The 27,014-nt window shown below is 36.8% G+C and overlaps 1 protein-coding gene across 1 annotated transcript in view; it reads left to right on the top strand.

Moving 5' to 3' along the window:
* The first annotated feature begins 2,468 nt into the window (after positions 1-2,468).
* The window catches only part of ZPLD1 (zona pellucida like domain containing 1), a 39,853-nt gene continuing 15,307 nt past the window's right edge, over positions 2,469-27,014 (top strand). Inside the window, exons 1-4 of the mRNA XM_079921783.1 lie at positions 2,469-2,582; positions 18,663-18,883; positions 22,209-22,390; positions 23,801-23,873. Of these exons, the coding sequence (XP_079777909.1) occupies positions 2,477-2,582; positions 18,663-18,883; positions 22,209-22,390; positions 23,801-23,873 (582 nt within the window). The 5' untranslated portion in view covers positions 2,469-2,476. The remainder of the gene's footprint in view (positions 2,583-18,662; positions 18,884-22,208; positions 22,391-23,800; positions 23,874-27,014) is intronic.

Here is a 27,014-nt window from a genome sequence, read left to right as displayed (position 1 = left end):
GCCTGAGGGGGAATTTGAATCTGTATCTGCTGATATCAAAATCAGTGGATTTTCTGTTAAAGCAAGCTGCCTTCTACCTCTACCTTCTTCTTGTCAAAAAATATTTATTAAGAGTTTTAATCTCTATGACAGAGCTCTAAGTCTTATTCAAAGTGTAGAGATATGTCTTTTGGACAACCTCAGATCTGATCTAATGTTGTAAAGCAAAGACTTTACTACTGCTATTAGTGGTCCATTTCAAGTAGCACGTGTTTCTTAACCATTTTTGCTAAACATAGATGTGTCCAGTTTAGTCTGTAGTAATAATTCTCACTGTTTCCACAATCAGGACCTCCTTTTCCTTTTTAAAAAATAATTTTCTTCCTCACAATGCCCATATTATTCAATACATCTATTAAACAAATTGCATTCACTATGTAAGAATTTGTTTATTTTTATATGAAAAGATCTAATAAAGGGTACACGATTTTAAAAGCTAAAGAAAACAACTGATGATAAATGGCAACCAAAATAACATGAAATTTATTTAATAACAGATGATATTTAGGTAGCTTGTGCAGCAAGCTCTTATCAGAAAGTTCTGGAGTTGAATTCTAGTCCCTCCACTTATTTTCCATGTCACTTTAGCATCCTGAGACTTATTTTTCCTTTTCTATACATGGAGTGGTGATTCCAGCATCATCCAGTGTTTATAAGGATTTGAATGAGAGACTATAGGTAAATGATCTGGCAACACACTGCCTTCTTTGTATACAGCATCCACTCAATAAGCATTATTTTTCTCCTGTGAGACAATATAAAAGCTAGAAAGCCTTTTTGAATAATAAAAATAACTCACTCTTGAAAATTCCTGACTCTGAATCCGTAGGGATGGGAGACTTCTTTAGATTGAGAGACAACAGTGTGAGTCTAGAGTCTCCAGTGCCTTCTAGGAGTTAATGGGACCCATCATGAGAAGGAAGCGGCGGGGCATTGCATTGCTGTGTGTGTGATGGGATGTACCGTTCAGACACAAGCTGCTGTCTTTCCTAAAAGTCTTCCAAAGACTCCAAAAGAGCAAGGCTGTCTTCGTCTATTTGGAGTGTCCTGAGGAGCTAGACATTGAAGTCATAGGCATGGCCAAGAGACCCCAGGGTCTGGGTCAGCCATTTGTGTGAGTCTTCTGTTTCTGGAGTGTCCTAGCGGATCAGAACTAACCAGACATGTGGCTGTTCTTCCTAAAGTGACTAGGTTTGTGCCTCAGTGGTATGTTATAGTGCGTAAGGAAGGAAGCTCCTGTTTAATTAATAGTTTTTGTGTCTATTTTGGGGAGTAAACTCATGCTTTCCTTTCCCACATCCTCACCAAAGTGACTTTGTTCACCATAAACATGTTCTACTAAAATGACGATTCAAAAGCAAGATGTATTTCCTTCCTTTTGCTAAAGACTTGATTGATCATCTAAGGGCAGATCTTTAAGGACAGCTAAAACATCTTTTTTTTCCCCAAGCCCAAAGCTTTAAAAATGCAATAAATTATTTGAATAAGCCATTTGCAGTTTTATTTTCTTTTTGTTTTTTATACATAGACCAAAACCACCAACCCAAAAAATTTTTTTCCAGTGCACAAACTATGCTCTGAGAATAAGTTGGGCACTTCTGGAAGATATTTTAACTTTATCAGGACAATAAAAGGCCATAAAGGAAAAAAAATTAAATACCAGACTGACTGGAGTTTAAGTATTAAAGTCAATTTATATTTATTTGTTCAACACACATTGACAATTTCCATTACACTCTCCTAAGAATTCAAGGTTTTCATACTTCTGTATCAATTATCAACCACCAATGAGCAGCCATTGGAGAAACCAGGATGTCATTCTACACGTAGTATTTTTCTGTTCTCCCTTTCGCTTTATTCCTGTGTTTCCTAGGAAAATGATATACAAACCATTGATTTTGAGAAGTAGTAGTACCCTGGAATTCCTTTGTTGAGAGGACATTTTTCTTGACATTATTTGGTCATTGAGAGAATTGAGAATTCTCTGAAAATCAACTCTTGAATGTTAAATCCCTCTGACTATGGATATTGGTACTTTAAAGGGTAGCGTTGCCTCCAAATCAGTCAGTCTGCCTAGCTAGGCTGTTCTAATCTGCTAAATACTTGGTTTGAGTTCTTCCTATTTATAATAAAAATCTTTCTTTTGCAAATGTTATGATTTATATCTTAGTTCTTCTACTACAAAAGCCTAGCTTTGTCACGCTTGCAAACTGGAGTCAAAGAATAAAAATAATTTTGAAATATTGTAGCCAAAATCTCTGCCTCATTGTTGATAATTATTTCTGATAATCCTTAGGTCTTTAATGAGCTTTGCCTGCATGGACGTAGACAGCCTGCCTATCCAACAGTGAGTTGAGATCAGCCTCAGTCTACCCAGCAAGTGAGAGTGAAGCCTGGTGATGTCCACATGAAAAGTAACTCTTTTCTAGGTTTTGCAATGGAACAGATATGGTTGCTCTTGCTTCTAACAATTAGAGTGCTTCCAGGGTCTGCTCAGTTCAATGGCTACAACTGTGACACCAACCTCCACAGTAGATTTCCTGGTAAGTCTGAACCCAATCTTTTCTCTAATTGTATCTGGAAAGAGCGATTATGTTTGAATAGTAAATCATTTAAATACATATGGAAAATGAGGGGGATATCTGTCTATATTAAGTGGATGTTAACAAATGGCAAATGACAAAAGACATTTTTCTGAAGTTGTAACTTATAACCACATTAACATACAAAGTGTTCATTGTAGTTTATATTATTATAATCACTGCTCACAGATGTGAAAAATATTGGCTAATGGTTGATAAAATTGGGAGAGGCTAATGTCATTCAAAATTTGTCTAATTGAGGGATGCTTTTCTCATAAATTAATTCAGACTTTAAAAATTGCCCTTATATGCTGATAAATTTATTTAGGAAGAATACTCAGAAAATGACTGTGAAATATTATGCAATACTCAAAAAAATACTATTTCAATGAAATGTTGGTCACCACCAAAGTACGCACACCAGCTTCAGAATGCGTTTCATAGCAACCCATCAATATTATGACAGACATGAGATTTTGACCATATTGATGGACGTGTCCCACAGGTTCCTAAAATCTGCACTTTTTAGAGGTAATTTAAGGTTTCACTTAAGTAGTCATCTTTTTATATCAGCTAAAGTTATAGAACCACAGTTCAATAGTTACAAAATAAGAACTAGATGATCTGAAACCACTTTTCTACTTATGTATTGCAAACTGAAATACCTTCTGCAATGTTTTACATGCTCCTGTGTTTGGAGCATGCCAGAGTAACAACACACCTGCATAGAGCAATCAGTAGGTAGTTAGGTAGTTGATGTGAAGTTTCTAATTTATTTGAGGAGAGGTAATCTGGCTTGCTCCCAAATAAAGACAAGAGTATGTAGGAATGGCTTCATGAGCCCAGACCTAGTATGAAAGTACTTGACAGGTTTAGTAAAATAAGGAGGTCAGGATGGGGAATGTCCAAAGACAAGTTTACGAAGATCAGTTAAGGCATGGTTCTTAATGATTTTGAATACCACAAATGATAGGATTTTTCTTTTTTTACTATGGAAAATTGCAAACATATGCAAAAGTAGAGATTAGTAAAAAAGCACTCATAGTAATCATACAGCTTCATCAGTTGTCAACATTTATAAATTTTGTTTATCTCTCCATCTCACTACCTCCATCTCTGAAATATTTAAAAATAAATTCATTATTCATGTTTCATTATATATATAAGTGAAAAGAACTTAAAAAAGTCATTACACTTGTATATCTAATAAACTTAACAATAATTACTCAATATCATCTTATACTCAGCCAATTTGCCTCTAAATCCACATGGTGCATTTGTTGACGTGTTTCTTAAGTCTGTCTTAATTTATAGAAGTCCCTTGCTTTTCTAAAATGCCATTTATCTCTTTAAATAATTTGGTGATTTGTTTCTTGGAATTCCAACACTCTGGATCTGGTTGACTGTAACTCTTATGTGTCATTTAACATGCTTCTCTTTTCCTGTATAACCTGTCAACTAATGAGAGCTAGAGGTTTGAATAAATTCAGGTTCAGTTGTTTTGGCAAGGATACTTTTTGTATTATTTGTGTAATAAAAGTGTTTTGTCTTCATTTTGTAAGCAATGAAGAGCCATTGCATCTTTTTAAACATACCTTTTTAAGAATTTGATGTGGTCACATTTTGTTTCAGAAAGCAGACGTTGGGGAAAGTATGAAGGACAGAATCAAGTTAGAAGAGACTAGAGGCAGAGAGAAATGTCACAAAGGCAGTGACAATGGAAGCAGTAGAAGGAGACAGTTATTAAGAGATGCAGTATTTTGTGGTGGACTCCCCAGAACTTGAGAACTGATTTGACTTGGGAAGTGAGAGAAAGAGAAGGCTAGAGGCTGTTTTGAACTTAGATAACTGGATGTCGATACTGTTAACTGAAGCCAAAAGTATAGGGCATTTGCATGTTTTAGAAAGGAAGTTTGGGTTCGAAAATAATGACTTTGAAGTGCTCTTAGAGAGTAGAGTGGCAGCGTCTACTCAGAAGTAGGAAATATGGACCTGGGTCCGAGGAGAGAGGTTGAAACCAAAAATAGCTGTGTGAGAGTTGAATCCCTGTGCAGTGAGTGAGCAATGAATGAGGGGTAGGAAAAGGAAAGTTGTGGAAATAGACTACTATTTAAATAACCTGGTGGTGAAAGAAAGGGAGGAGTAAACTGAGCCAGCAGTTTAAATGAGAAAGGAGATTTTTGGATTAGAGGACTAGAGACACCTGAGTCTACATGAGCAAAGGGAAAGTATTCAGAGACTAGGAATACTAACAAAGAAATAATTGATGTAATGAGGAAAGAAAATATGGAAGAGATCAAAGGTACAGGTGGAGGAGTTAACCTTGGAAAAGTGGCAGCTGTTTGTTTGATTTAGGAGAGAAGAGAAATAAAAGAGGCAGAGAAGTTGAGAGATGCTAATTATGTTCATCTTCGTGGTTGAAGTGGAAGGCAGAGGCCCTCAGAGAGTGAGGGGCAGAGGCCTGGCTGGGACCTGGGAAGGGTAGTCAAGTCTTACCCTGTTATGGATAAAAGAGAAGGCCAGAATGTGAGAAGATTGCTAGGCAGAGAGGAACTAGCTGATGATGTATTATACTTGTAAAGGTAAATAAAACCTGTAAATAAGCCAAGGAGTGACTAGGACAGCAAAAGGAAGTATTTTTCATATGGTAAAATTTAAAAATTATGTTAAAACTTCCATTTACAATGGTGCCCACTGACCATCAGCGTCAAAATCACCTGAGATAGTCGTTCAGTGTGGACTTCACTGCTTTCCCCCAGATATGTAGTATCAGAATCTCTGAATATGGTGCTGGGAATTTGTATTTTAAATCCTGCAGATGACTCTCATATGCATTATGATTGAGAACAGCTGACGGTATTCTATTACTTTCTTGAATCCATTATTCCAGTTAAAAGCACAGTCATGTTTGGGGAAATATAACTAAAAACAAAATCTTCTCCCAACCCAAAAATTCTTTCCACAAAGATAGTAGAAATGAGAACACATTTATCATTGAATAAGCATTAAACCAGAATGTGATGCTCAACACAGGCAATTCATTAAAAGTTTGCAAAGACAGAAAGGAATCTCACTCTTTTACATAGTCAAGCAGAGGCAACCCATTGCATACATGTTTTCAAAATAAATAATAATTAGTTCTCAAGTAAGAGGACTTGACAGCACCATTTGTCATGTATAGTTCGTCCTGAATTTATCTGGTAATTGAGGTGACCATCTGTGTTAGTGTAGTAGCTTTCTCCAGAGGGAAGATAAAATTCTCATATCTTTATGAAAGGAGGTACTTTTGTGATTTGGAGCAAGGCTCCCGGAAGTGAGGCTCCCACCGTCCCCAGACTGTGAGATAAGGATACTATTTTCCTTGATGTTTACATTTCTAAGAGATGGTTCCCAAGTCCTTGAGAAAGACGTCCCTGCATCATAAAGCTGACAAAAGTCCTATCTAATTTTCAAAAGGATTTATATACATTTCAAGGAGAAGAGAAAGTACTTACAAGTTTTCTGATATAAATGGTCTCTTCCTTTATTTTCAACAGGGAGAATTAAACCTCTTATTTTTAATTTGTATTTGTCCTTACGCATGTTAGCACTTTTAGTACTTTTGGGCTTAGACAAAAAATATCCAAACTTTCCAAATTTATACACACACACACACATTGTTGCAATTTAAAATTTATATTAAAAAAACCCCTAAAATTCAGATAAATCAAAAGTTCCATGAGAGGCTTTAAGTTTATATGGGTAGTCTTTTCAAGTAAGCCCATTTTTGCAGGTTGTGTGCAAAAGACCAGAGTGAGCAAATAAAGCCTGAAGGTTAATTGCTCACTCCCCTCTTGACCTGTGGCTTCTCTTCCACATCAGGATCACCCTTGATGTCATTAGGAGCTCCACAAGCTGCTCAGATACTAAGCAATGGGCTAGAATGAGAATGAGTCTGGCAAAGGAGAGGAGCTATCTAAATGCAAAGTAATGTTAATCATGATGAGAGTAATCATCTCACCCTATCTGACCTTTGCTGTTTCATGACATTAGAACTATTTTCTTTAATTTCCATGCCATTTATCCTTAAGCCAAGGGAACCACCATGGCCTAATTCATTTTAAATTTAAAGGGATACCATTTAATTTTAAAGGTAGTTAACTCTTGCCTATCTAAGCTAGTAGCAGGGAATAGACTCATGCCCAACTGACATTATAATTATGCTCTTCCAAGAATAAAATGCAATCCATAGTTGACTTTTAGAGTACCAAAGAATTATTTGGTCAAAGTGAAACATACAGATAAATGCATTTGGCCTCTGCAACTAATGGATACCTTATGGAACCAGCCCCTCTCTTAGAAGACGGTATATGTAAGGGTCGGCCTAAACTTTCAAGCCTCTAAAGAAGTCTTTAATGATAAAGGCACAATCAAGGAGAGATTAGGTTAATGACACCAGAAACTTTGTGGCCTGACATTGTTTTATGGTGAACTAACCAGTCATGGGAAACTGAACGTAAGTCAATGTTTTATGACTTGTCATTTTGTATTCTATTTGAAATAGTGCTAAGAAGGAATAAATTCCATGTATAGAATGCTAGGCACATTATGTAATTCTCTTTTATTTCTTACAATAAACCTACAAAACTTTTTAATTTTTACTTTATGATATGGAGATTGAGGATTAGAATTTTTCTAATACTGCAAAGCTAGCAATTGTCAGAGGTATAACACTAGAGCTCTTTCCATCAAACCATGATGCCTTAAAGTGAATCTTGAATACTAAGTTTAAAAAATGATTTATACCAAAAACCAAATAATCCAATTACAAGTGGGCAAATGAGTAGACATTTTTCCAAAGAAGACATACAGATGGACAGTAGGCACATGAAAATGTGCTCACTAATCCTCAAGGAAATACAAATTAAAACCACAATGAGATATCACCTTACACCTGTCAGAATAGCAATCATCAAAAAGACAACAGATAAATGCTGGTGAGAATGTGGGAAAAGGGAACCCTTGAGCACTGCTGGTAGAAATGTAAATTGGTGCAGCAATTATGGAAAACAGTTTAAAGATTTCTCAAAAAATAAAAATGAACTACCGTATGATCCAGCAATTCCATTTCTGGGTATATATCTAAACGAAACAAAATCATTATGTCAAAGAGACATCTGTACCCTATGTTCACTGCAGCATTATTTACAGTAGCTGAGACATGGAAACAACCAAAGTGTTTATCAACAGATGAATGGATAAAGTTGTGAGATACACACACACACACACAAACACACACACACAATGGAATACTATTCAACTATAAAAAAGAAGGAAATCCTGCCATTTGTGACAACGTGGATGGACTGCAAATGTTATTATGCTAAGTGAAATGTCATACAGAGAAAGACAAATACTATACGATCTCATTTATATGTGGAATCTAAAAAACAAAAGCAAAACTCATAGAAAATGAGAAGAGATTTGTGCTTACCAGATGGCAGGGGTGGGGGCATGGGAGAATGGATCAAAGTGGTCAAAAGGTACAAACTTCACACTATAAGATAAATAAATACTGGGGATGTAATGTACAACATGATGATTATAGTTAACACTGATGTATGCTATGTTTAAAATATATTAAAAGTTGCTAAGAGAGTAAATCCTCAAAGTTCTCATGACAAGGAAAAAAGCATTTTTTTCCTTTTTTTTGTATCTATATGAATGATGGATATTAATTAAACTTATTTGGTAATCATTTCACAATAAGTGTAAGTCAAGTCATTATGCTGTCACCTTAAACTTATATAATGCCGTATGTCAATTGTATCTCAATAAAACTAAAATTTTAAAACTATGTGTAAATGGAGAATCACAATGGAAACTGCTACATTAAAGAATTTGAAAAATCATATGGTAGGAAAATTTGTTTAGCTTTTTCAGGACCAGCTTGACTAAGGAAATTTTTTCTCTGATAATATTTATTAATATTTCAATGAGTACCAGTGTTCCCCAGGAAATAAAATAGAGAATCACCTATTTCAGTGATAGACTTCATGGGCAGGTCAAGTGAAATGAGCTGCCTGATTTTGTGTTAGGCTTTGCTTAACCATTGCACTGTTCTGTGCCCAAAGACAAAGTAAGAGTGGATTATGGAATAATTATCCCAGGGAATACGTTCTGTCTCTCTGTGTAGGTAAGAAAGGCCAATTCTGCTGCCTTCCTACATAGTAGCAGTGTTTTGGTCTCCAAGCTGTGAAGAGGATACCTGCTTTCGCTTTGCAGCTGTGACTGCAATTACTACACCAGATGAGGCAGAAGAACTGATCGAGACAGCGATTGCAGATCACATCCTGATTATCACATTCAGTGATAAAGTGCAGTGGAGAGAAGAGGAATTAGTCAGCAAGTTCAGTGACTGAACAATTCAGAGTTCTGAATTGTTCTTCTTTATTTTAATAACAAAGTTCTTTATTGCATGGATTTTTCATTTCCTCTACTTGTATAAGTAAAACCTATATGCTTTTTTCTGCTTGAAAAAGATGACCAAACTCTTCTAGTTCTAGCAAGTGTGAATAGAAGCCTGCAAAGTTTATCGAGGACTGCGTATGCATTTCTTTCAGCCCTGCAGACAACAGCTTGCATTTGCTAATGAGAAACAGAAGGGGAAAACTGAGGTGGTGAGGAACCTGTTCAATACAGAGGGGAAACCTGAATTCCTAATCCACTTTAAATTCTTCATCAGCTGCTGGTATTTTGGGTAGATGAAATATCAATACCCCTTTTAAACTTCTTGCTCAATATTGTATAAAAACTTGAGGAGAATTAACTTTAAAAATTGTGTTAAAACAACAAATATAACATCTGTTTTCTAAGCAAGTTTAAGTTTATGTAGTGCCAAATATTGCTACTCTCATTTTATAGAGATAGAAGTAAAAATGATATATAAATTACTTTTATAATCTGCTAAGATTATATAGTCTTGGAATATCTCTTGGAGTCCAGGAAATAAATTAGAGTTGACCTTCCATATCCATGGGTTCCACATCTGTGGATTCAACCAACCTCAATGAAAATATTCAGAAAAAAAATTCCAGAAAGTTCCAAAAAGCACAACTTGAATTTGCTGCATGCCAGCAAACATTTATATAGCATTTACATTGTATTTACAGCTATTTACATAACATTTACATCATATTAGGTAGTATAAGTAATCTAAAGATGATTTAAAATATATAGGAACAACGGGAGAGGCCACAACAGTGAGAGGCCCACGTACTGCAAAAAAAAAAAAAAATATATATATATATATATATATAGGAAGATGTGCATAGGTTATATGCAAATACTGCATATGCCATTTTATGTAAGGGATTTCAGCATCCATGTATTTCTTTTAAATTTTCGTATCCAAGGGTGGTCCTGGAATCAATCCCCCATGGATAATGAGGGATGAGTGTCCTTTATTTCCAGGTGAGATTTCTGTGGTACTACAAAGCAGCGCAGTCTTCAGCATACAGGAAAGACTCCTCCTATTATACTGAATAGGTTTTGGTTCATACAATCAGTTTTAAACCAATGCTACCTTTAAGTATGTATAAACCAGCCCATGGATCCAGGTGCAATCATATTCATGGGAATACCTGCATCTGAACTGCACAGAGCCGTCAGTTGCTCACAATAGACTCACGCAGCCTCACACTTCTCTTTCAGTTGTTTCGAGGAGTGCCCAGGGCCTAGTTGCCATTTGAGGTAACTGTCCTGCTCCTCTGGTTATTAAACTGCTATGGTTTGTAGCATGGGGTAGAGGTGGGGAAGGAGAAGACTGACCCTCTTCCCAATTTTATTTCACACATTGCCACTGAGCACTAAAGTAGACTCATTTGGGTTCAGTCTCACAAAGCCTTTCACAACCCTCTTTCATTGTAATTCAAACCAGTTAGTTCCTCAAAAAGGAAGGGACTCAGACACACACCCATGCCCTTTACAACTTGTTTCTCTCTCTTTCCTGTCCCTTTTTCATCCAAACCTCTCCCTCTTGTAAGCCTATAAATCATACAGTTTGGTGGGAGTGCTTAATCCCACCTGATAGAACCCACCTAAGGATTACTTCCTGCCCAATCAAAATGTATAGTTATGACTAAGTAACTCAGTTGGTTAAGAGACTTGTGTAGGGGAGGAAAGATAATTTTCCCTCTACCCTTCTAGGTTCTTAGCTGAAGCCCCCTATAATAAAAGACAGATTAATAGAAAAAAACAAATAGAAGTTTAATAACATGTAAACCTCCTATATTCATGGGTGATACCCAGGAAAACGGAGTAACTCCCTGAAATGGCCCAAGCCACTACCTTAAATACCATCTCAAGCTAAAGACAAAAGAGATGGTGGTGGTGGGGAAGCCAGTTATGGGAGGTCATCAGGTAAATCACAGTAAACAGGAGTATGGTTGTTATGCAGATTTAGGTCTGTAGCCTCCTTTGTAAGAGTTTCTGGAGGTTTAGTTCCCCTCTTCCTTCCTGGTACAGAGAAGGAGATGCACTTACAAATGGAGATTTCCCTTATAAATGTAAATGTCTCTTTCAGAAGAGTAACTTCCATTTGTTTTCAGGGATTCTCCTATGTCTGCCAGTTCTGTTTTCTTTTTTTAAAAAAATATTTATTTATTTATTTAGTTGCACTGGGTCTTAGTTGTGGCACGTGGGCTGCTTAATTGTGACATGCAAACTCTTAGTTGCAGAATGCATGTGGGATCTATTTCCCTGACTAGGGATTGAACCTGGGCCCCCTGCATTGGGAGTGCAGAGTCTTAACCTCTGCGCCACCAGGGAAATCTCTGCTGTTTCTTAAAAATAATCAATTTAAGGTAATCCTTATGCCAAAGAGGCATATTTTGGGGTGGCATATTCTGCTCCCCTTCACTTGCAACATTGGCATCACCTGGGAGCTTGTGAGAAATGTAAAGATCACGCCCCATCCCAGATCTACTGAATCAGAATCTGCATTTTAATAAGATTCTGTATAATGCATATTCATATGAAGTGCTGATTGGAGTGTGGTACTCATGATGTCTTGCCAGCTTTATGATGTTACATACCAGAGTGTTTATGCCAACCCCAACTGGCTGTCACGCACTTGCTTGCTATTAATGACAGTAGGGATTAGCAAATCCCTTGCTGTTAAGGGGAAATGATTTAAAAAATTTATTATTAATAATAAAGCAAGATAATTAATTGCCAGACTAATGCACTTAAAAAAGCTAAATACCTAAACAAATAGCAAAAATCTATTAATTTCATATTATTTAGTGTGTTGAATTAGAAAATATCTGACATAGAGAATTTTGATGTTCCTCTAAAAGTCTGAAAACGGGAATCATCTCAGGCAGTTGGCAGAGTACAGATAGGAAATATGAGTTCTGGATGAACAGTCAAGATGAACCTATATCATTGAGCACATATTTTCTTTGTGAATCTTGAAAGTTGATATTAAAAAGTTAGGGGCTTCCTGACTTTTTAGGAAGTGGTTGGCGCGGTGGTTGGGAGTCCGCCTGCCGATGCAGGGGACGCGGGTTCGTGCCCCGGTCCGGGAGGATCCCACGTGCCTGCGGAGCGGCTGGGCCCGTGAGCCGTGGCCGCTGGGCCTGCGCGTCCGGAGCCTGTGCTCTGCAATGGGAGAGGCCACGGCAGTGAGAGGCCCGCGTACCGAAAAAAAAAAAAAAAAAAGTTAGAAATCATACATGCTGTTTGTGAAAGAGTTTAATTAAACATTTTAATAAACACTTGCTGAATGTTTGTTAGGCACGCTGGGAAAACCCAGAGCTTTCAATGAGTTCATAATCTAGTGGGAAAGCAAATATCCACTCCCAGGTATAATGTAGGTGATATTGTAGACTCATAGTTAACGTGATGTGGGGTAGAGCGGAAGAGAATGACTATATATCATTGGAAAAATGAAGTCTTACAAAAGGAAGCCTTAGAAATTGTTTTTCTTTTCTCAGCCCATTTCTATTACCTGAGTGCTCTCAGTGGGTATTTCATCTATTATTATTGTTTATAATTGATGTACTGAGTATTGGTGATTATCAAATTTATACTTCTTACTCTTTTCTATCCTCTAAATATTAGACTCTTATTTCCAACTACCTGCTGTATATTTCTGCTTGAATGTCCCATATGTACCTCAGCCTCTCAAAAACTGAGCTCATCATCTTTTTCCTTCCTGTATTCCTTATCTCAGGGAATAATCCACCCAGTCACTAATGCTAGAAACTTGACCATAAGTTTGACATGCCCTTCTCTTCATGCCATCATCTAATCAATTTCTTATAAAATTTAGCCAGTTGGAACTGTTCCATTTCTTCCCAACAATCCCTTCACAACAGCTGTGCCCTACCAAGACATGGTTGTATATAACGTGGTATTCAAACCTCTATCATATCATTATCAACTGCATTGCAATTGTCTGTTTTTTTCTCTGTGTCCTTTACCCAACCATGAGTTCCTTGAAGTGAAGGAGTCCTGTTAATGTCTTTATCCTCAGAGTTTAGCACAGAGACTAACTACTGTATATAAACAAATGCTTTTTTTGGATACTTTGTTAACATGAAGTGGCATGTAGTTTAGATCTTGAAAATAAATAGGACCAAATAGCCTCTAGCTTGTGTAAAACTGATGGCACTGATTTTGTGTGTTCAACTCCTGTGTACCCCACCCTTTTATTACAATCTACACTGACACCCAGAATTGCTTTTCATACAGATTTTTACATTTTCAGGTCAATAGGGAAGGAACATTTTGAGCCACTGCACTTCAGTGCCGAGTTCAGTTCAATTCTGGAGTGTTTGTGTTGCAGAATATATGTGTGCAAATTATTTGAATACTTGCATTGATCTGTGCCCTTATTAATCCAGGTAATAATTAGAACATGTTAAATATTCTGACACTACTGAAAGAAAATGTAGGTCTCAAACTTAATAGTATTGAGATGAGATAAAAATCATTCCATGTATCAAAAACTAGGAATCATTAGCCTCATCTGGATGCAATTGGATGTAAGCCAGTTGAGTATGGAATTGTTGAGAAAAAGAAAATAGATATATTTGTTAAATATGTGAATCATATGCTGAGAATATATTGTCATTAATTATGTCTAAAGAGAAAAGTATATTAGGTGTTCTAGGAATGGAACTTTCTTGGAGATAAATAGGTAGAGTGATGTTTTTATTCACATATACAGAATTGGATCCATTTCCTTTTTACTCCATTTATATGGTAACCATATTCTATGAACCCCATATCAGGCTATGTTTTTTTTTTTTTATTTATTTATGGCTGTGTTGGGTCTTCATTTCTGTGCGTGGGCTTTCTCTAGTTGCGGCAAGTGGGGGCCACTCTTCATCGCGGTGCGCGGGCCTCTCACTGTCGCGACCTCTCTTGTTGTGGAGCACAGGCTCCGGACGCGCAGGCTCAGCGGCCACGGCTCACGGGCCTAGTTGCTCCGCGGCATGTGGGATCTTCCCAGACCAGGGCTCGATCCCGTGTCCCCTGAATTGGCAGGCAGATTCTCAACCACTGTGCCACCAGGGAAGCCCCAGGCTATGTTTTTGTACATGGTGAGATAGATGGTGACAGGATATTTAGTGTGACAGGATATTTAAATTTGCATAATTTTAGAAAATCTGAGACAAACTCATTGCCTGATTGGTAGGTAAGAGGAGTGCAGAACATCTCTTTATTTTTATCTGAATTCAATTGAATACTGCATTTTTAAATTTTCTATGAATAACTTAGCTTGGTTAAATATCAGGGGAAAAATCACCCTTTTGGCAGCATAACGGCACATAAACTCTGTATGCAGGCCTACCATTTTAGACATACTTAGTATCTTTAGACAGAAAACACTAGAAACCAAACATCTAAAGATGTTTATTCCTTGATTATTTTTTGTCATTAGCTTGTATTCACTGGATTGTTTAATACTGCAGTGTTGTTCAAAGGGATATTACAATTCAGGCCAGGGATTGGACAATAAAAAGCCTAAAAAAAATTAGTTGTTGAGAGCAACTGTTATTCAGTAACTGAAAAAAATTTCTCTACTTTTGGCAGAAATTGCTCTTTGGCAACTTGAAGTAGCATTTTTGTTTCCCTCAAAGCCTCACAAATGGAAAAGTTGTGCTGAATAGATGTCTTTAGTATCTACAACCAGGGAAAAATGTGTTCCTTGGAAGGGACAGTGAAAAGTCTTTAGAAAGCTAGGTTAGGATGGATTTGAACAGATCCTTTCTTACACTGTAAAGTCTTTAGTTTGTTATCATTTCTCCAAGTGGGATCAACTTGTAGCAAATTCAGTTCCACTGCAGGGGTTACAAGTCTCCAGTTATAAAGCAGAAAACGGAAGAGAGCACTATGTCTGGACAAAGCAATCACTGCCATTGTTAAGCTAGCATAGGCATCAATTAATTCTCAAACAAAGGTGAGGAAGCTAAAATCTTCAGTTGGTTTAAGTTAAGGGAGTGATACCTCTTTTGTAACATATTTAATGATATGTATTAACTTCCATACATTTAGGGTATGCCAAGTAATGCAATGATACTCATTCTCTATTTCCCCAAGCATAAAGCGTTCTTAGTGCACGGTCTAGTAGTTGAGAATTTGATTTCACATTTAAGTAGACATTTTGCTACCTTACGGAGACCATTTTGTATGTGAAGGTTTCCTGTGATCTTGCCTATGTGCTTGCTACTTGGCCTCATGCCTACCATTTCCTCCTTGCTTTTTAAATTCAAATGAACTGTCTAGCTCCTAACCAGCCTGAGCATATTTATTTCACACTTCTGTCATCATTCATGCTGTCCCCTTTGTGCTGTAAGTTTCCCACTCCTTTTTGTAGCTAACTCCTACCGATACTTCAAAACTCAGTTCAATGCCATCTTCTCCAGGAAGCTGTTCCTAATCAACTGGTCTGGGTAAGGTTCTCTTTCAATGCCACCCCATGGTCCTCTGTCCAATCTTTCTTAAATGTGGGCCACATCTACCTCCTCTTATGGACTGTGATCTACCTAAGAAAAAGGACCACTACTTTGTACATCCTTAGTGCAGTCTATTGCCCCATACTTTATGTGAGTAATTAATTAATTACTCACTGGAGTACATCAATGAATATCATAGCTTCCTGCTTTCTGGGACTTTCAATTTATTGAGAAGACAATTATACAAATACATATATGATTCCAAGTCAATACGACAACATAAGACAGAGTAGCATAATTTAGATTTGGGATCAGGAAAGTCTTTGGGAAAAAGACAATGAAATTCGAGACCTGAGGGATGAGTAGGAGTTCCTCAGACAAAGATTGGGAATAGGAGAAGCATCCTACGGAGGGGAAAAAACTGATTGAAGGTCATGTGTAACCTATATTAGGCTTTTTAAAATACAGTATTTTATTGAGGAATAACATATAAAATAAGATGCAGCAATTTTAAGTGTGTGGCTTGAAATTTTAACATATGTATACACTCATGTTATCACCACCCAGATTGATAGAGAACAATTTTATTACCCTCCAAATTTTCCTTGTTTCCCCTATTCTAGACAGTTTTCCTTCAGAGGTAACCACTATTCTGGTCTCTATGATTCAGTGTGATACATTTAAAGAACTGAACAGAGTTCAGTGAAACAGATGTAGGGAGTAAGGGGGATAGTAGAGAGGAGATGAGAATGCAGAGGTAGGCAGGTGGTGGATCACAGAGAGTCTTGAGGACCTGGTTCAAGATTTGGACTTTTGGCCTGAGTGAAATGAATAGCTGTTGAAGATCTTTGCAAAGAGGTAACATGATTGGATTCACGTTTTAACAGCTGTACTAATCAGAGGGCATTAAGAGTTGAAATAAAGGAACTAGTTAGGAGGTGAATGTAATATTCTAGGGAAAATATAATTATGGCATAGACCAAGGAATAGCATAAAGATGGAGAAAAATCACCAGATTTAAGATGTAATTTGAAGTTTGAATGTTTGAAACATTCAAACGTTTGTTAAAATGAACTCATTATTTTAATAAGAGCATCATTTAAAAATTATAGTTGCATTTGAACAGCTAATGTTGTTGAAAGCTAATAGAGATATTCTCCCAATTTTAAGTCATATTTATTATTTTCTGTGTTGGCAAAGTATGCTTCATCTGTGGGTTATCATTTTATTTTCCACCTACAAGGGGAATATTGCTTGGGGTTTTCTGTACCAAGCAGCCTAATATTTGCCTTTTGGCCATGAAAAAGATTTTCCATCTTTCTATCTTTTGCTATGAAAAAAATTTTTCTTTTTTGTATTGAGTTTAAAATCATAATCAAATATAGAAATTTCCACTTTGATTGATTCATATCCTCAAAATATGACTCACTTTACCAACAAAAAGCCAGTATGCAGAATAAACACTCCAAAGAAATATGCTGTTGAACACTTTTACCCATAGATTAGAACTGATATATTTAGCAAATTAACTTTATGCCAAAAAGTCATGAATGACATTTACATATTACTTAGATCATTTACCAAAAAAATATTTTATTATGCTTGTTTTTCCTTTTTTGAACAATCAAGGTGATTTCTCCAAACAGCCATTTTTATTTGTTTGTTTTCACACTTTGAAAACCAGATGTATGTTTCAGATTCTTTATCTCAGTGGTAAAAAATAAGAGTGGTAAAAAGTAGTAAGCTTACTGTATTAATTTCCTAAGTCTGCTGTAACAATGTGGCATAAACAGAGTGACTTCAAACAACAGAAATTTATTTTCTCGCAATTCCGGAGGCTGGAAGTTAAAAATCAAGGTATCAGTAGGACTAAACTCCATCTGAGACTCTGGACAGAATCCTTCTTGGCCTCTTCCCAGCTTCTGGTGGTTTGCTGGCAGTCTTTGCTATTCCTTGACTTGTACGTGTGTCACCCCAATTCTCTGTCTTCACATGGCATTCTTCCTGTGTCTCTGTCTCTTCACATGATACTTCTTTTAGAAGAACACCAGTAATATTGGAGTAGAGACCCACCCTACTCCAGTATGACCTCATCTAAACTAATTACCACATTCTGAGGTACTGGGGGTTAAGATTCAATGTATCTTTTTTTTTTTCTGGAGGGAGGGAAACAATTCAATCTGTAACAGTTACCAAAACCAATAAAACTGAAAGCTTCTGACACTGGGGAATTGCCTAGCAACAGCCAAATTCTCCATTTTCTACATATATTTTCCTCATTACATGCAGAAAAATAACTAAATAGAGACATGAAAATCTTGTGTGTGGAGTGTGTGTGTGTGTGTGTTTGTGTGTGTGTGCCTGCTCACCTCTATAGACCTGGAATGGATCCCATCACTGATAACTCATGGAATCATGGAAAACTGCAAATTGTGTATTTACATTTTCATGCCTAGTTAATTGCTTTTATTCAGGCATAGTTATTGGCAAATTTTTCTTAGGGTAGACTGCATGTCTGACTGTAATATCAACAGATAAGTTTTCATTCTCTTCCTCTCTAGCATAATTTAATAAAATAAAATGGAATCTGGATAGATGGCTTTTGTTTATACATCCTGGATAAGATGGGTTACAAAACACCAAAGTGCTCAACAATTTGGCTTAGGATGGATTTTAACTGCTTCTTCCTTACACTTGAGAAAATGCATCATTTGTAGTGAGGCTCACTGCTCTAGACAGGTGATCTAAATAATTCAGTTCCTCTCTTCTGAATTTCCTCCGTGGCCTGATTTTTTCCACTCAATTCTCCAATCATTTTACACTACCCAATAAACATTTAATGCACATCCACTGTGTACCGGGCACAAGGAAACAGAGATACACTATAATCTCTACACTCAAAGATCTCTCCTGAAATAACTAAATCAAAGACTATTTTTCCTAATACTTTCACGTTGGATTATGGTGTATTCAAGTATAGGAATGAGTTAAACAGACCATGGGGATGAAAATACCTCAGGGGATGGTAAAGTTATTCTTGGACCCCATGCTGTGCTTTCGTGATTTGTTTGTTTTTTTATATTTTTTATTTCAGCTGAAAGAGACATCAATGTCTACTGTGGGGTCCAGGCCATTACAATGAAGATTAATTTTTGCACAGTACTTTTCTCCGGTTATTCTGAAACAGACCTGGCACTGAACGGAAGGCATGGGGATTCCCACTGCAGGGGGTTCATCAATAACAACACCTTTCCTGCAGTGGTCATTTTCATCATCAATCTCAGCACCTTGGAGGGCTGTGGAAACAATTTAGTGGTAAGATTAGTGTGAAATTGTGTGCTAGGTTTGGGGATCATAACTAAAAAATCTCCCAATTTCATGAAATAATCAGAAGCCCAATCTGTCTTTCGAGAAAAAATTCCAATAAAACTGAACAAATAGCTTTCCTTTGCCTGTTTGAGGCTTCTGCTCCCAATCATACAATTTTATTTTCCAATAGTGGTTCTGTTTATTGTAGCTGGTGGTTGAGGGGGCTGAGATTAACTGTGCTACTCTAACCAACATTATTTTGTGTGAGTGATGCTGAGGAATATGTCTCTACAGTTATTATCTAATTATCTAATGATAATTAGCTATGTTCCTCATGCGTTTCATGGAAGTATCTTTTATATTCCAGTGAGTTTGGCGATGGATCACTTGGCCTATTGCTTCTTAGTGACCTCATTCAGGAAGAAAGATGAAATATAGAATGAGAAACTTAGAATCTTCTAGGTTATCATGTTTACCACTGAATGATCCACACCACTGTTTTGTAAAAGAGGGCTGTTAGCATTTCCAGTGTGAAATTCTTCATCCTGTGGGACTGTCCTTTGAATTTCAAAATGTTATCATACACAGTCTTACCCATGAAATCCCAGGAGCACGCTCTCTCCAGTCATTGTGAAAATCAAAACACCACTTCAAATATTTCCACCTTGAGTGAGAACCACTAGTCTACACTATTCATTTATTTATGCATGCATTGAACACCAAAAATAGAATTGAAAGAGGCATTCACTCTCCTGGGAATTAAAATTAATTGAAGTAAAAATATTGTGATTTGGGGGGTGTTACACTAAAATTCATTTAGCACTATTTTTTCTTTTGCTTGTTTAAATATAGTCTTATTGGTTAATCCTAGCAAAGACAAAAAGAAGATTCAATGAGCGTGACCACTTAGCCCAGTGAAGAAGGAGAGATCAGTTTTTCCTCTTGATAAATTATTGTTTGGGATTAAGGGGAAAAGCTTGATTATTCTAAGGGCAGGGCTTTTAAGACGTGGTGGGAGATAGGAGACAGGAAAAAGAGATTTCTTTGAATCTCCTTTATCTTTTCCCGGAGGGCAGTTAGAATATTGTGCCCATGACCATTTCCAAGTCTACAGCTTGAGTATTGTTGACTCTTTTTATTGAAAACGTTTATTCATCTCTCTGGGTTGTGTGCAGAGAGGTTATGAAGTGGGCCTAAGGGAGAGTGAGGGAGAGGGATTCAGGTTGATTATTACACATCCAAGGTTCCGTGTGGAGGGAGGGGGCCCCTGTGGAGAGCAGCAGCCCTGCCCCTCCTCCCACGGTCGCCCAAGGCCTCTCCTTCAAGGAGCTCTCTACTCTTGACTTCAGTCTTACCCTGCTGCTGGAAAAACAATTTGGGAGAAATGCCAGACAAAGCCTGTGTGTGTGTGTGTGTGTGTGTGTGTGCGCGCGCGCGCGCGCGCGTGTGTGTGTGTGTGTGTGTACGTGTTCGTGTGTGTACCTTCATTTTTTTTTTAGAGCTGAATTACTCTGGTATAAAAATTGAGATATATATCATGTGTATATATATAAATATATGTATATAATTTTTTTTCGCAGACAGAATTTGCACGTTTAGCTAGCCAGTCAGGCAAGTGATGTGTAGAGAGGAAGAATCACTTAGTTTTTTATTTTTGTCTTAGATGTCACCACCTTTGGAGTTTGCTCCAAGGATAGTCCTGTATGGGAAAAATTAAGTAGACTACTAAATCATCTGGATTAGAATCAAAATGTTTTCATTCCTAATGATTTTGGTTCTCTTCATGAGTCAGCTAGATAATTGCTTCAGCTTTGCCCATGTGCTCCTAGGTTCATGTATAAAGGGTATTCTATTGTTGAAAATTAAATGTTACCGGTCTCCATAATATCTGCTAAAAATATTAATTGAGCATCATATTGTATTTGACATGGTGGGAGAAGCTCGATTGTATTATGAAGGTCAAGAACATTATTGATTATTCCTGAAATGCTGGTTCTTAAATTTTAGTGGGATTGGAGAAATGAAAGCTAATCGGTCCCAGGAAAATATACACATGGACAATATTTTTATATAAATTCTAGGAGTTCATGATCCCTCCACAACCCAGCTAAGAACTATTGTCCTGGAAGGGGATGAGAATCTCCATGTACCACAGAGGAAGACCCTGAGAAGATCGACCCTAAGAAAATTTGTGACCTTAATTCATTTGTTCAGAATTTATCTTGAGGACCCCAAGATGCTGGTGTCACTGAGCTATGCTGAAGGGACAAAGGCAAACAAGACCAGGAGGGTCTCCTGCCCACAAAGAGCTCTGATTATGGATGGGGGTGTGCTGAGTCAGACTGCTCATGCACTGTGACTGCATGAATAGAAGCTGTGGGGTGTATCAGGAGAAGTTTCCAGGGAAGATGAGATCCAGGGGAGGAATGGGATATGTCATGGTGAGGAGGGGAGAGTGGAGGCAGGAGGAGTATGCCCAAAGGCCAGAGCAACAAGGGCCTTGGGGCTGGGACATTATTAACCAAGAGTGGGAACCTGGAGATGTGAAGCTAACATGGAAAACAAGATCAGATTAACAGGGGTCTTTTAGGCCATGCCACGGAATTTGGACTTTACCCATGAGTGTTTTCAAATTACTTGCTGTAGCACAACGAGTGACATATAGTCTCTCTACTTTCTTATTTATGAAATATGAGTATAGTGTCTTTGGTTATATGAAGTTTTATTTAGTTAAAAGACACATATGAGTCAGACAGAGAAAGACAAATATCATATGATATCGCTTATATGTGGAATCTAAAAAAATGCTACAAATGAGCTTATTTACAAAATAGAGTCACAGATGTAGAAAACAAACTTATGGTTACCAGGGGAGAACGGGGGAGATAAATTGGGAGATTGGGGTTGACATATACACACTGCTATATATGAAATAGATAACTAATAAAAACCTACTGTATAGCACAGGGAACTCTACTCAATACTCTGTAATGACTTACATGGGAATAGAATCTAAAAAAGAGTGGATATATGTATATGTATAACTGATTCACTTTGCTGTACACCTGAAACTAACACAACATTGTAAATCAGCTCTACTCCAATAAAAACTAATTAAAAAAGAATAAAATCACCCTCTTTATGAGAGGAAGAAGAAAAAGACGTATGATCACTTATAAGTAGCATTATATGTGTATAATTTCAAAACCATGCCATGTTATAGTTGCAACAGACCCTAGAAATGATTTGTCTAATGTTTTATTTTGCATATGAAATGCCTAGATTTACATGTAACTATTTAATAACTGAGCTTGATCTACCATTCTAACAGGTATCCACAATTCCTGGAGTCAGTGCTTATGGAAATGCAACTTCAGTACAAATAGGAAATATTTCAGGATATATTGATACTCCAGACCCACCAACAATCATCAGTTACCTACCTGGACTTCTTTACAAATTTAGTTGTAGTTATCCATTGGAATACCTGGTTAATAATACCCAGCTTGCTTCGTAAGTCGCATTTTATTCTTGCTTTCTCATATTGTCTTTTGGTTTGAGTCATTTTTACCCTTGAGGGACTTATAAAGATGGTAGGATTTGTTGAGAATAGCTAAACTCAATGTCATGGAAACCATATAAGGTCTTATCTATCTACTTACCTACCTATCTACCTCTCTATCCATCTGTAAGTGTTATTGTTATGATGCATATCAACAGCTCAGTTTTAATCCCCCCCCCAATTAAAATTGGCTCAAACTAATCAGATGTCTGCCTGGGGTTCTCCTAGCTCCCCTTAGAACTGCCCAAGAACCCAAGAACCCTGGGTGCTTATGCACCAGAAGGGCCTGTCCTGTTTCCAGTGTGTGGAACATTCGGTCACTGCATTTTTGGGTCCTGTTTAGCTTCATTCTCTGCCGTATCTCTCACTGGTGGACTCTGCTGCCCAGAATCTGAGGTCTCCATGCCTCCTGCTGAGGTGTCACCTGCACAGTTGCTGATGCTTCCCAGGAAAGGTGGTGTCACCCAGAACCAAAGAGCTTCAGACATGGACTGCGGTCATTGCCTTTTGTTTATAGTCATGTATTCATTCATTACTCCCAAAGCACATACTCCAAGACAGTTATACATCCACGTTACAATATAACCATATGGATTTGTGAAATATTTTTGACAAGATGGGGTGATTGAATAAGAACTTTCCCTCTCCAGTTCTAGGGTTTTCTATCACAAAAGTAGTTATTGTTTAATCTCAGTCACAGGGAATGTGGAGGCCACATTTTGCTTCAGGTAAAATATATTCATAGATGATTTAATGGCACAATGATGACAAACAACTTGGTCAAAAGCAAGATTTTGATGTGGAAAACAAGAAAAGAAAGGCCTTGAGTCAAAAGGATACAGGTGCAGAGGGAAGGAGGTCAGAGTCTTTCACTCTGCTCCCCTCAACTTTCGCACTGAATACATTCCTGAACTTCAATGCACATGGAAACATATTCATTTATTCAATAAATATTATACACGTACTACGTGCCATGCAATGTTCCAGCAGTAAACAAAGTAAAACAAAGTCCCTGATCTCATGAAACTTCTATTGAAGTGGAATTGATGAAAATGTATTTGCATCAGATTCAATTTTCTTTGGAATGAGGTTTTTCTGCAAAAGTTTCATGTAAGTAATAAAAAATGTAAAAAGGGTTCCTTTATAAATAAAAAGATCATAAAGAACAGTTTGTCTTTACTTAGTCCCTCTTGCTGTTTGATTATTTATCTGTTCAGTAATTTAAACAGTATGCACACTACAGACCTAGTTAAAAGTATGTCAGGATTACTCAAGAGTTTTTTGCCTTAAATCTAGCATTAAGGTATAACTGAAACTTTTAAAATCTCATTAATGCCTTCCTTTTCCTCAATCTGTTTTAGGTCCTCAGCTGCTATTTCTGTGAGGGAGAACAATGGTACATTTGTCAGCACTTTGAACCTGCTCCTTTATAACGTAAGTTGATGGGCGAAGGATGTTATCTTCTCTTTCACTGTTCTGAGGAGCCATTTATGAGAATGGCTTTTATATAAAAATCTACCAAAAGCCACATTAACCTTGTTATACTTTGGTAACATTTATTCATCTTTACCACCATTTTCATATATCTTAGTGATAAAAGTATACTAAAAACTCCATTATTTTCTAGAAGTTGGTGTATGATTTAAAATTTATTTTATAAATGTGATTCTGCATAGTTATTCCAAGTGTCTATCTACATTTATACATATATATTTATTTATGTGTGTATGTGTGTGTGTGTAGCCATAGTCAGGGTCAAGATTTTGGAAATAATATATTTGTGATAAAAAGATAGGAAAAGTCCAAATGATACTTGACTTGAAGGCACGATGCTTGGTGATGAATGTGTTAATATTTTCAATGTGGGTTTTGGCTGTTGTCAGTTCTGTCACATCTGAAATAATTTGGGTTGACTGCACAGTATTGTATAAACTTTTGTCATTTAAATATCGACAGTGGCAGCAAAAATGTGAAAAATACATGAATTTCTATTTATAACTCTAACATTAATCTCACAATGGTATTTTCATGTTGATTAAAAATTTTTACTCATACATGTTAAATGCCTGATTTAAATATCAATTTTCAATCTATCAACCAACATTTTTGTAAATTATGAATCTGATTTTTACATTATTATTCATGTCATCATGGCACTGAGTTATAATTCATGCAACTGATTTAAAAGTCATTGCATTATACTTTGAATATAATGTGCTATAAATATTGTAGTAGGACATTTTCCAAAGGCATTTAAAAAAATCATGTTTATAAGTTTGTAGTCTGACACCACAGAGTTCTAAACAACAAATTAAAATGTGTTGGAATGGAGATTGCCTTTCTGTCATTTCTGAACTTTCTTCTGCAAGGAGAAGCTGCCAAGATACTTGGTTTTACGATACTCAGCAAATATGGGCCAGTATTCATTCCCAGTATGGCCAGATATTTATTATTGTTGTGAGCAATACTTTTAAATTGGAACCTTTCTGTTAATTTATACGTGTAAGGTCCCTCAGGTGGAATTGCGATGAATGGTTTGGATCCAATCTTATTTGTTATAATTGAGTGAAACAAAGATGGGAATTCCTGATCCTAAAAAAGTGAAAAACATACATGACATTTAAGGATACCACTGTTTTCTGTGAAATTAAACTATTCTCTCAGCAGAAAAGCAGAAAATCAAAATTTAGAAGTGTGGATTTGAGGAGAGCTTTGCTATTAAGCTCTTTCCTTTATCATTAGAGATAGTATTATAGTCCTGTTGCTAACTAGACCTAATCCTTCAAAGAGTTTCTAGAATCTTAATGCCAAATAAAAGTCTGTAATTTGATGATAACCTTAAGGTTTTAATTCTATGGTACAAAGGTAATTGATATCAGAATATAAATGAAATACATAGTGCCAAAATCCTGTTTTTTTTTGTTTTTTTTTTTTGCGGTACGTGGGCCTCTCACTGTTGTGGCCTCTCCCGTTGCAGAGCACAGGCTCCGGACGCGCAGGCTCAGTGGCCATGGCTCATGGACCCAGCTGCTCCGCGGCATGTGGGATCCTCCCGGACTAGGGCACAAACCCGTGACCCCTGCATCGGCAGGCGGACTCTCAACCACTGTGCCACCAGGGAAGCCCAATCCTTCTCATTTTTAACCAATTTGCAATGAAAGTATTACTAACGGTTGAATTAATACATTAAAATTTAAAAGTTATTTACTAACCAGTTATTTAATAAAATTCAACCACTTCCCTACAAATCAGTGTTTTAAAAATTAACAGACTTAATTTTTTTAGAGCAGTTTTAGATTTACAGAAAAGTTGACCTAAAATGTACAGAGAGAGGTTCCCTGGTGGCGCAGTGGTTGAGAGTCTACCTGCCAATGCAGGGAACACGGGTTCGGGCCCTGGTCTGGGAGGATCCCACATGCCGCGGAGCAACTGGGCCCGTGAGCCACAATTACTGAGCCTGCGCGTCTGGAGCTTGTGCTGCGCAACAAGACAGGCCACGACAATGAGAGCCCCGCGCACTGCGATGAAGAGTGGCCCCTGCTTGCCACAACTAGAGAAAACCCTCGCACAGAAATGAAGACCCAACACAGCCAAAAAAAAAAAGTACAGAGAGTTCCTATAGACCTCCAGTGCCTGCATACAACTTCCTCTGTTATCTGCACCTTGTATTATGGGTCATAGGGCATATTTCTTACAATTGATGAACCAATACTGACATATTATTAAGTAAGGTCCATAGTTTACATTTAGGTTAATACTTCACATTATATATTCTATGGGTTTTGACAAATGTATATGACATGCATCCATTATTACTGTATCATACAGGAGAGCTTCACTGCCCCAAACTAGTTTCTTAACATGGCACCATTGTAGTATTTTGCCATCTTACAGGACATTAAAAAACTAGTAATTTATACTGAAAAAAATTTTGTATACTTTGACGAATTGATCCCAAACCATATTTATTATTTGTTTGGAACACTAACATTTAGCTACCCAAATGTAATTTTATTGCAGCATTTCAAACTAAGTATTATTTTACAACCATTAGGGGCCATATTTTCCTGTTTTACCTGCAAAGTTTGTGATTTCTAACCCTTAGGAATGATGAAAATTATATTACATACCTACTGCTCTTATTCTATAGTTAGTTACTTGGGTAGGAAAAAGTGCAGTTGTTTATTTCTATGTGTTCTGGGATTCAGTGAATGTACTTAGGAAAATTTTACTTATAATAAATAATGACATTTATTGACTGTGTGATTTTAATATATGGAGTTTACTTCAAGTTGAACTATGACCTTATTTTTACATGGTATAAATAGATCAGTTTTCTCCTCTGTGGAAACTGAAAGTGAAGATGACCTTGTGAATTTGAATTGTACCTAATTAATAATGTCTTCTGAGCAGGTAAAGAAACAGAGTAAATCTAAAACTGGGTTATGGTAATTATGAATTATTTTTAAAGTTGAGGAAAAAATGTAAAATAAATATAATTGATTTTAGGGACAATATTGTACTAACAGGAGTAAAGGCAACTAAACAAAATAAAATCAAAAGATTACCTTTTAG

The sequence above is a fragment of the Stenella coeruleoalba genome (assembly GCF_951394435.1).
Source record: "Stenella coeruleoalba genome assembly, chromosome: 5".
Classification (NCBI taxonomy): Eukaryota; Metazoa; Chordata; class Mammalia; order Artiodactyla; family Delphinidae; genus Stenella; species Stenella coeruleoalba.
The sequence above is the reverse complement of the archived record's forward strand: the minus strand, read 5'-3'. Positions and strand labels throughout refer to the sequence as shown.